We start from the raw sequence: 12,091 nt of genomic DNA, 5'->3' as shown, positions 1-12,091 counted from the left end.
CAACCTTAATTTCACATCTGCAAATATACTCTCTTCAGCTGACATTAGAAAACCCCATTATACAATTCTTCCATATACCATACGTTTAGTGATAATAGGACTCACCCTGTCTGCCACTTAGACAATCATGCACAGGATAGGGGAGTAGATTGCAAGCACACAGTATCATAAATCTAGGGTTGGGAGGGTCCTCAGAGACCATCTAGTCCAACCCTCTCATTTTGCAGCTAAAGAAGTTGAGGACCAGGAAGGTTAATGACTTTTTCAAAGTCATACATGTAGATAATTAAGAGAAGGGGTAGAAGAAAGAGAAAAACAGCATCAAACAGAATATAAAAAATACTAATCACGTGATAGTACAGGAAGCAAAACTGATAGGAGCTAAAATTAAACTGGGCACTGTAAAGATGGGACACCTAATATGACCTGTGGCTTTACCATTCTGTTTTGACCACATCTACTCAGATTCTTCTAGCTGGAACACATAAACTCACAATGTCTCCAAAGATATCTTGAACATTCTAGCAAATGTGTGTGTGTATGTGTGTGTGTGCATGTGCGTGCTTACATCCACATGCACATTTCTATACCAATGTACAAACAAGAACGTTTCTCTCTTCAAATAATGATCCTCCTTCATGGTCCAACCCAATTTCCAGTCTCTTCTGCAAAGTCTTTTTTTTTTATCACTCTAGTACATGATCTCTCCATCCCTTTGGGCTGTAGCAATTATGATTCATACAATTCAGTTCATGTGACAATGAATCTACCATCACCACTTATATTCCCTTATAGATAGAAAAAGCTTTATAATCATAAAGTATTTTTCACATCCATTATCTCCTCTAATCCTTACAAAGGTCTTGGTTGGGGGGTGGTACTCTCCATTTTATAGATGAGATAACTGAGAATCAGATCAGTGAAAGGACACAACCAGGAAAAGGATAGTGGCTTAAACTCAATCTTCCAACTCCAAGTCCAGTCATTTTGGTGTTTTTGAAAAAAAAGCTTTTATATACTCATTTTGCTTATTTTTATTGTTATTTAATTTATTCTGTATTAAAATCCAGCTTCATTGCAAACTCTTTGAGATCAGAGATAGGGTCTTTAAAAGCTTTCCCTATCCCCCCATGTCATAAACAGTGCTTTGTACTTAGTGGGCATTCAATTAATAGTGATGGATCTGATTTTCTTTGTTTTGTCAAAATTTGAATTGAATGAATTCATGGTAGTAAAGTACTTAGCACAGAGCCTGGCAAATGGTAGGTGTTTCATAAACTTGTTCTGTCCTTCCCTTACCTCCAAATGTCTCCAAGAAATTGATTACCTAGAGCTCTCCGAAGGTAGGAAGGGCCACCGCTAGTTCATATGTTTTATCAGCAGGGATGCAATTACTTCTTTTAAGCCTTTTAGTTTGGTTTTCTTTTACAATCTAAGTTATTTCTTGTACCATTTTTATTTGTAGTTACACAAATTATAAGTACTATTCCACATAAAGAGAACAACTGTGGCATAAAACCTTTTACCCTCAATTTTAATGATTTAAAGTCCTGAGTAGTAATCTTTCTCTGTAGTGCAGTTTTCTTCTTCATTCTGTACAATCAGCATATGATTTGTGATCCTATAATCTTTCAGATGAATATCAGTTGGTTTTTCAACAAGTGCTTCTGAGCGGGTCTCTATATTACATGTATAGATTATATATATATATATATATATATATATATATATCTTTATATGTGTGTGTGTATGTGTGTATCTCTGTAGGTATATATCAGTGTGGCACAAGTGGAAAAAGCAGAAGATCAGCAGTCAGGAGTTGTAATTTCCATTGTGTCATTTTCTTGACGAAGTCACTTTTCCTTTCTGAGACTTGGGTTTCCTCATCTGTAGTTTGGGAATATTACCACCTTCCCATACTACTTCACAAGATTATCACAGGAATTAAATGAAACTATGGATATGAAAAGACTTTATTACTACACAGCACTATAGAGATGTAGGGAGAGTTGGGTAATAGGGAACCTTAAAAAGGTTACTTTCTGCTACAACTTTCTCTAGTTACAAAGTTTGATCATGGGATTGGGATTCCTTAAATAAAAATGAGAAACAATAACTACTCTAATGAACTGATAGATTTACCAAGGCCTTCAAAACATATTTCAGTGTTCCAAATCTTTAAGCTTCTAAGAACCTATCACTCCAAGGAAAGAAATAACATGGCCTTTCTAGGACATCAGATATTCTTGGACACTTGTTAAGGAAGTTAAAAGAAACTGGATAGCCATCTAAGCTGAAGGGCATCTGGGCAAGTATGGTGTCATCTGCAATGGAATCTATTTTAGTCAGGTGTCTCCTTCTTCCTTCTCAAATGAAGATTGGCTAGTATGACATTAGATAGAAAATGAAAAAAAAATCCCCATCAGTTGCAGAAAACCTCTGTCATAGAAAGGACATTTACTCAAGGAAGGTTGACATTCTTGGGGGAGACTCTACAAGTAAAAATTTAAGAAGAGCTGAGGAATATGTGTGTCTTCAGTCTGTATGTGCCAATAAATTTTCATCAGCCAACTTCACCAGTGCCTTTTTGCTCTTTCATTTTCTATACACACACACACACACACACACACACACAAAACATACAAGCACATGCATATGGGTGTACACACGTACACACATTACTCTTCTTTTGTCTTAATTGTACCTTAAATACCTAGACTCAACAGATTAGTTTAGAAAGTTGATGATAGTAGCAAGTTGGAATCTTGCAAATGTGGTCCTACAATTTCAGGGCTTTCTTCTAGGGGAGATTATAGCTTAATTTATTTTTGAGAGGCTCTCCACACAAGGCATTGTTGCCACTTACCTTACACTGTTTATGGGTGCTACTCTTGAAGTCTTGCCTGAGCAAGTGCAGGGTAGAGAAGTTATAGTACAAATGGACTTTCTCAAATAATCAGAGCCCAAAAGTTTTCTAAACTTCTAACTGTGAATCTACAAATTCTTAACTCTGAGGTTAAACAGTTTGTCTTTTTGCTTTGCTCGTTTGGTGCTTGGGACTTGGATAGAGGCAATATAGATAATAGATTTTAAGAATTGGAATAAACTTTGAAAATATCACCCAATTACCTCATCAGATTCTTTCCCAAATAGTCTGGGAGGAAATTTCACTTTCTTAAATGTGTGGTGGCCTGTTTGATGTCACTGGAGCTAAATTCAGACACAAACAGACCATAAACACATCAAAGATATTATTCAATTCCATTTTCAAGAGTTGAAGGAAAAATGAAGGCTCTTATGCTCAGGGAAAAGGCCAACACAGTTGGTCAGGAAAGAAGTCCAGTTTTTAGGATCAATGAAAGGGTTAGAAGGGTGAGCTGAAAGAAGTCAATGTCAGACCCTGAAGGCAAAATAGTTTAATGTACCTCCCAGGGTTCCTTTTGAATTGTGGAATTAAGAGAAGATCATGGGGAACATGTCACACATGGCCGATATAGAAACTATGATTCTCAGGAAGTGTCAAAGAAAGGAATAGTACCACCCCACACCTTGTCTTACTAACTGGTAAGGAAGAACAGGTGCTCATGAGTTCAGAAAGGCTGATAAATCAAGATGTCCATCTGGCTTTAAACAAGAATGACTTCAAACTAATAATCATCAGCTGATTTGACATGCTGGAGGAGGCTAGCTGTCAATTCTCCCCTGGCTGTCTTTCTTAGCCTCTTTTCCTTGGGCCTCTGATTTTTTCTCAATCAGTAACCATTCTTTGAGACACTGGGGAAACTTGTCAGAGGCATCAACATTATTAATCTTCAGTGGTCATGTCAATGACACTCACCACTCACATAAGGCCTCTCTTTCCCTTGCTCCCCATCTCTCTCTTACCAAAAATGGACAAAGATAATAGAAGGACATCAGGACTTGAGTAAATAAGCTAAAGTCTGAAGAAGCAAACAAATTGATTGTCACAATTTTTATAAAGGGATCAAGCTTCTTTATCTGTTATAGAATATTTAAGTTTGTTTCAAGAAGGAAATGTATTTTCTTTGGCACAGATTCAGGAGAATGAATATATAAGTTTTGCTGGAAGGCAAATCTGTAGCTAACTCAATGGAGACAGTCCCAGTTTAGAAGGATTAGTTCTAAGAGTTCTATATAAAGACTTCTGACCACTCAACTGAAACAAAATTTCAGAACGTTCCCACAAAGTGGTTTACGTTTCAGGTTTGATGAGCCTGAACCAGCTGTGGCTATGGGACGAAGTACATCTAACTGGCATCTAGGGGATGGAACACATAATAATAATAATAATAATAATAATAATAATAATGCATTTTAAGCACATGAAAAAGCCAGTCACAACTTGGTGCAAGTGGTAAGCTGGAAAAGGGATACAGACCTTCTCTAGCAAACAAAAGCAAATAAAAAGAAAAGAAAAACTTGTCAAAGTTCATGTTGCTAACAATATATTTGACATATACATCCCTGGAGGTAGTCCCCCTGGACACATGGTGGATGGTCTAAGAAGGCACATATTCATACTTAAATATGATATTTGCAAGCCTCTCAATACAGAGGATATGATCTCCTGTGGAAAGTGCACCCACCCAAAACTGGACTCTTTGCATTTTGTGGAAGTAGTGGTTCTTCCCCTTGAGAAAAAAAAAAGATGAACAGAGATAAACTGGTAGGTGCTATAGTGATACAACAAAGGAAATGAGATTTGTAATTTACTGGAGATAAGAATATTCTCTTTCATGAATCAAGAATTATTATTGCCCACATAGATGGGCAATTTGGGGGGCTTCCTGCATTCTGGGTGAATTTAATAAGTATGGATAAAAGGCCTACTACATAGACAATGTATCTACTAGGTTCTGGGGGAAAAATGATCAAGACTTAAAATAATCTTCAAAGGGTTTTAAATCAAGTACAAAGTATCAAATAAAAAGGATAAAAGCAGAGTTATTCAGGAAATCAAAGGGAAAGAACTATTCTTAAAAAGCAACCTACCGAACTTTTCTTGCAGGATGGACATTTTCTCTGGGGACATCCAATTCTTGACCCAATACATGGAGCTCGACCAATTCCTTCTGGTTCAACCATACTGAGCTTGTCTTTGACCTTAAATATAAGATAAAACATGATTAGTTTCTGAAATCTGAAATTAATAAATATTTGGCACCAATGAGTCAATCAACTTCTAAATATATAAATATATATATATATATGTATATATACATATATATATATATATAATAGAATGGACAACGTTTGCCATTGGAAACCTTTGCCTTCATAAGTATATTCTACATGTAGTATCAGTTGTGAAAAATTGAGAAACCATCACTCTGTCCAAGATTCTGGAGCATTTAAGACTGCTCAGGTATTCTACTTTTCATTTAGGCCATAAACTCTATTCCGGCTCCACAATCTAAACTGAACAGAAAGCAGACATTGGTATATGCTGGGGGCCATCAGACCACGATGATTTGACAGAGTCATGCGTGGTAGCTGGGAAGACTACAGAATGGTCCTTGGCAAGATGTGACTACCCACTCTATCCCCCTTGAATGACCTCTTTCATTAATGTCCCTTACCTATGAATTGCCATGATTATTATTCCCCCTAGTCTCAAAAGAAATAATGCAAGAGCAAAACACATGTACCCTTATTCCCCAAAACATCACCAAAAGATCAGACCCTTAAACCCAATCCCAAAAGATGATCATGCATTAACTTTTACTTAGGTACATAATTCCCAGCAAAACTGCAGCTATAGGCCAAGCCCAAAACTTTCTCATGAAGCCAGCACACAAATCAATCATAGAGGCCCATACAATACGTACTGGTACAGTACAGGTACACTAAGTTTCAATATGCCTCAGTGATTCAATTACACAAATCAGTAACTCAAACTCCCTAGTAAGGCACCTGTGATGAAATCATTTATCTTGTATTCTGTCTGTAATCACAATACAAAAAATATAGAATATTAATCAAGTGATTTGTTAAAAGTTAATGTATCACTTTTCCAATTATCTCTCTTTGAACATGTGTGTTAGGTAATGTGATCTGCATGCCAAGAAAATGGGTATAAAAATAAATCCCAGGCCTGGCAATGTCGGAGCAGGTGAGATGCAAAGCCTGTCCCATGGCCTTAATGATTAAACTGTCTTCCGTTTGTTATTTATTTTATTTTATTTATTTTGACTGATTGTTCTCCACCTGTCGGGAACCCTGGAGTTGCAAGTGGAGCTGAACCCTGACCATGGCAGGTACAGTCTCTGGGTACAGGATTAGAAGACCCAGCTGGTAGAATTCAGACCTTCCCTTCCAACTTCATGACGACACTTTTCTCATAAGCATGGGGTAACGTGGCATGTAGAGATCAATCACCAAGTCAAAGAATCTTAGGGATTGACATTACATTCTATATGTATATCATGTATATACTTACATGATACATTACAGAATCCAGTATTACAACCAACCTCATCCTACAAATCTCTACAGCATCCTGGATAGGTGGCCATTTAGCCTCTTCTCAAATACTTCCAGTGATGGGGAGTTCAGAACCTATGACAGGACCCCATTCCAATTTGGATCACCTCTGATGATTAAGTTGATTCTTTACAGTCTAATGAAACCCATATTCCTGTGACTTCTCCCTACTGGAACTTGTTCTGGATAAGTATGATAAAGGACTCCAGAAATTCTTGATCCATGCATCCCTCTCTATCACATATCCTCTACCCTTCCCCATACTCTCACCTAACCACCTATAAAAAGAGATAAGTAAATCAAAACTCACACAGAAGTTCTGTTCCTTGACATCACTAGGGTATCCTTGCCTTCTTGTTAACCCACACCATTTTCTCCTTACTTTTTCCTGTTTCCCCCATTTGATTGTATGCTCTCTCAGAGTAGGGACCTAATTGTTTGTAAAATAATATCTAATAATTAATTAGTAAATGATTTAATTATGAGATTAATCTAATAATAAATTAACAACCTAATCTAATTGAAACTTTTAGAGGGCTTCATATCTATCAAGGTCTCAATCATTGCTCTTAAATGATGCATTACTGTCTACTAAAAGCATAATACAGGGCTAAATTTGAGGAAAAGTTCATAAAATTATAATTATTAAGAAAAATAAGAGCATTTATATATCAGGTCAAAGTACACAAAGCCCTGGGATATGGGTGTTATTTTTATCTCCATTTTTACAGATCAGGAAACTAAGGATGAGAAAGGCTAAGTGACTTATCCAGGGTCACAAAGCTGAGGCAGAACTAGAATTCAAGATTTCTTGACTACAAGTCTACTATTCTATTCACTATGCCACCTACTTGCCTAAAGATCTTCTTCAGGAGTGAGGAGAATTGGACCTATCATTTCAGAACTATTACAAATAGATTCCCTCTGCCAATGCACATTGGCATCTTCTCTGCAACTTATGATTTTACAGAATTGATTGTGATACAGATATGAACAGAGCCACATAGTCATTAAGTATCAGAAACATAACTTGAAGAGAAGTCCTTCTCACTTTAAAGACTAGTTTTCTCATCTATATACCATTGACAGACATTTGTAGGATGAGGTAGACAGTTAGGCTGGATGATCTATAATGTACCGAAGCTCTAAGATTTTTTTGACTTAGTGACTGATTTCTATATTCCAAGGAACTCTATGCCTATGAGAAAAGTGTGTGATCTATCTTAAGTCATAGAGTCTGTATTATCCCCTCATGCCCCCCCCCCAAACAACCATAAACACCCTACCCCATTCATGCCTCTTCTCCCAACCACTCCTATGAATATATCAGAATTTTAAGAAATAGCCCTGGTTTATTGGAATGGCCATTAATAATTCATGGTCTTGAAGATGGTGTCACATAAAGTAGAGAATAAACATATCAACATTCTTAAGTGATCCATTTTTAAAGTTCCATTTCAGAATACCTAACTCCTCCTTGGAAGATGGTGTCCCATTAGACATGCTAATGTAAGTTAAGTTATCCACCTTCTCTTTTGGATTCATTTTCAAATGGAAAAAGTCCCAGTTCACAACTGGGTCAGTAAATCTTTATCAATTCATGATAACACAATGAGACAAGGCTGGGACAACTAATTGTCTGCCATTCACTACCCAGAAAGTGATACTGAGGCAACAACATTATGATCTGATACCCTCACCTCAATTTGATACTTCATATTATTTCAGGATTCCTCAGGGCTTTTTCTGGCCTCTAAAGGTCTACAGGGAGACCATCTCTTCTGTACCCTTATCCAAAAGCCCAACAATTATCTGAACAGCTGCCAGAAGGAGAAGGGACAGCATCAAAACAAAATAGCCTCAAATATCTCTTTTCAAGGTAGAGAAGAAGGAAGAAGAAAATATATCCTGTCAGGCATTACCTGTAGTTTATCAAAGTTTTTCTCTAAGTACTGCCACAGCTTGAGCCTTGACATTAACAATCTGATATTTCCTTCCATGTATTTCCTCCAGTCCCCAATTGCCTCTCTCAAAATGGGACCTGTTTATAACCTAGAAACTGTCAGGCAAAGAGCAGGACAGACCCAGGTGTGTGTGAGGTACAACTCAAACCCTGGCATACTGCCCAGACCTTACAGGCAAGGGAACCTGGAACAGGGTACAGAAGTCAGGGGCTGGTGGCATTGAGATTCATCATGTGCCACAAAGTCTGGGTAACTATGGAAATCAAGTGACTTTTCTGCAGCAAGATCAAAAACCATTGCCACAGGACACTGAGCACAGAAGGCAGAAGTAACCCACTCCACCCCCCCCAAAAGAAAGAAATCAAGAGGCAAGATAAACAAGCACTAAAACTGTGGGGCACATGGGGAGGTGATGAGGAAGGAGAGGAATATGGCTACCCCTTTTTTCCAAATCAGCATTCAGGTTCTCCTCCTTCCTGCCTGAAGTAGCCATAGATATAGTTTACACCCAAGCTGTCAGTCAAGAAGAGACCATCTCTTAAATGTTCATGATTAGCTCCCTTCCTCAATTAGAGAGAGATAAATCACAGCTCTTTCCTAAAGTGGATAGACTAATACACCCATCAATTTCCATGGCACCAAATATAAACAGCAAATGATACTCTTGCAAAAATTTTAAGAAAGATTATATTTTACATATTTAATTTCATATGCCAAAATGTATGTGTTGGGGATGGGGAGTAGAAGGATACTGAGGCTCCCTCTTCCCCCAACCCTTAACATCATGTAGCTTTTTTTGAAATGCACTAATTGCTTGACATTCAACTCAAAGAATAAAATCTGTAACATCATCCCAATCCCCACCTCATCCCCATCCCTATCCCATTTGTCAGTATTTAAGACTTAATGAACTCTTGGCGAGCTCTCCCTTCCCAGAGCTAAATGTTCATGATTGCTGTTTAATGGTGAGCTGTCCAATTCACATACATGCCAAGAATCCTTGTCGGTCATCAGAAATATGTATTTATTGATGGCTGGTAAATGTAAGGAAAGATTTTTCTGAGGGAACTCCATGCTTACTGAGAACCACTAAGATGTGGTACCTTGCCATTTAAAATCACCAGGAGAACTGCAATAGAATGGAGAATTTAGTCCAAGCAGACTTCTTACTTCCCCCCCTCCTCCTCAATCTTCCATTGATAATCTCCCGGTGACTGCAAATGAACACAGGGAAGAGAGAACACTTGCAGCTTTAAACCTTTTGGTGCAAGAGACTCACTGCAAATGAACATTCTGAGTAAACAAAACCCATCAGGCCCCGGCAAGGGTCCGAAGCCTGATTGGGCTAAAGGCATCACGATGGAATCTGCAATTGGCAAAGTAATTGGCATTATTACAGCTGATGGGAAATTTCTGATGCCGCCTGTGTGGTTCCCTTTTGAAATAATACCCAGCCATTTAATTTGTTCAGTTCTCATCGGGCTGATTGCTCTTTTCTTCTGGAGTTTATCAGGAATGAAATGAACTGTCTCTGTGGACTAAGATTTTATATTCCCCACCCTTTTATTAAAAAGCTCCCTCCTCCCTCTACCCTACCAGAGTTTCAAGATAGCAGCAGGGATCCAGAGCCTCATGATGTAAGAATTGTGGATGGCTGGTATTCAGATGTCACCCAAAGCTAAGTACTTCTCTGGGTCAGCTAAAGGAAGAGGGTTCATATTCCTTTTTTGTAACTGAGAGATGAGTGACATTCAAACCCAGAATGATGCAAATACCTTGGCAAAGGCTAGTAAAATTGGCAAGGTTCAAGAATAAGCCCTGCTATGAGTGTTATGACACTATGAAATATTAGGCTTTTGTTGTATGTGGCCATATGCGGATGGAGAAGTGACAGGATTTGATCTCTGCTACAAATATATCCCTATGATTGATCCCATTGCACTTGACCCACCAATATTTATTAAGTACCAACATTCTCCTCAGAAACTTTTTTGGAAATTTCTGGCACTATAACAATACAACAATAAGCATATAAAACTTACATTAGTATTCTTGTCCCTATCCCAAATAAGGAAACTTACTGTGTTCATGTTTAGGCTAAAGATTTTTTCTTACTCTTCATCTAACAGCTTTCTTCATCTTCATGCCAGTTACCACTAATTATCTCTTTAACTGTGGATGATACCTTTACTTCTAAGTACCATCAAACCTGAAGCCAAAAGACACCCAGTCTTACCCCTTGTATCACTTTCAGAATATTGGCAATGGGAACAGAAAGGAGCCATTGAGTTTATGGGAGTAAAGGTCACTGTATAAAATCTGAGAGAAAGGGGAAAAAAGCCCTCTGGAAGCATAAGCCAGCCTCACTACTCAGCAGGCTTTCATTTTCCTGTTGATTTTCCTAACTGATAAATCACTGGACTTGTACTTTTCCCTTATGAAAGTTTAAGCTAGTCTCTTAAGGATAGGAATTTCATTTCCTGGATTTGTATGCCAATACCTAGCACACTGCCTAGAAAATGGTAGATTTTTTTAACTGTACATTGGTTGGTTGATTGAGGCACCCAATGAAAAGATGAAGCCTAGAAATATCTGAATTATCACTTTAAAGACAAAGGAATATATATATATATATATATGTGTGTGTGTGTGTGTGTGTGTGTACATATATACATTATACATATTTTTTTAAAGTAGAAAAGAATGATAGGCAGGGAATTCAGGAACTAAATCTATTCATTTAGGGATTTAACACTAAGAAATGTAAAGTTAGGCTTCAAAGCATCATTCTAAGCATGCTTCCCATAATAATAACAACAATCTCTAGACCTTAAATGTTTATAAAATCCTTTACATGTATTATGTCATATAACCCTCATAGCAACCAGTAATTATTAACAAGCTATTATTATCCTCATTTGATAGATAAATAATGTGAGACCAAGAAGTCAAGTAACTTGCCCATGGTCAGATAGCTAATAAGTGTTTGAGGTAGAATTAGAACTCAGATCTTCCTGACACCAAGTTCAGCACTTCTTCTACTGAGGGAATCTATCCAGCCTTTGGAGGTTTCTCAAAAACAAAAAAGGAAAAAATAAATAAAGTAAACAAGTCTTGGACATATGAAATTAAACAATATAGTATTTCTATAGCAAATAGATGAAACTGTCATATTTAGCATCTTCTTTACAAACATTCTTTATATATTACAACATAATAGCTATTTATAGAGCAACTGCTTTGGACTCAACCCTTCAGTAGATAAAAGAGGAGTATAAAATGCAGTACCAACATTAATCAAGGAGTCTAAAAACTCGAGGGGAGGCACATGTACACAAAACTATGCTATAAGAATGAGTAAGATAAATTCAAAGGAGAAGCCCATAATCAGAAATGATCATTATAGTCAAAAATTTGAGAAGGTAGTCAGGGGTGGTACTTGAATCAAGGTCTTGCTGGCTCTGACATCCATCATACCATGTTGTCTCTTATCTAGAAAAAAACAATACTTAATAGGAAATACACACACACACACACACACACACACATACATATGCTCAAGTCAAAAAGCTGAATAAAAACCCACATTTCTTCAAGTTTAGTATGAGAGGAGAGGTTCTCAT

The 12,091-nt window shown here is 37.3% G+C and overlaps 1 protein-coding gene across 2 annotated transcripts in view; it reads right to left on the bottom strand.

The window, feature by feature from the left end:
* SETBP1 (SET binding protein 1) overlaps positions 1-12,091 on the bottom strand; it is a 474,204-nt gene that overhangs the window by 220,742 nt on the left and 241,371 nt on the right. For both annotated transcript variants that reach the window (XM_056824366.1, XM_056824367.1), the window contains exon 4: positions 5,014-5,124. In XM_056824366.1, the coding sequence (XP_056680344.1) occupies positions 5,014-5,124 (111 nt within the window). The remainder of the gene's footprint in view (positions 1-5,013; positions 5,125-12,091) is intronic.

Source organism: Monodelphis domestica, chromosome 3 (assembly GCF_027887165.1).
Source record: "Monodelphis domestica isolate mMonDom1 chromosome 3, mMonDom1.pri, whole genome shotgun sequence".
Classification (NCBI taxonomy): Eukaryota; Metazoa; Chordata; class Mammalia; order Didelphimorphia; family Didelphidae; genus Monodelphis; species Monodelphis domestica.
The sequence above is the reverse complement of the archived record's forward strand: the minus strand, read 5'-3'. Positions and strand labels throughout refer to the sequence as shown.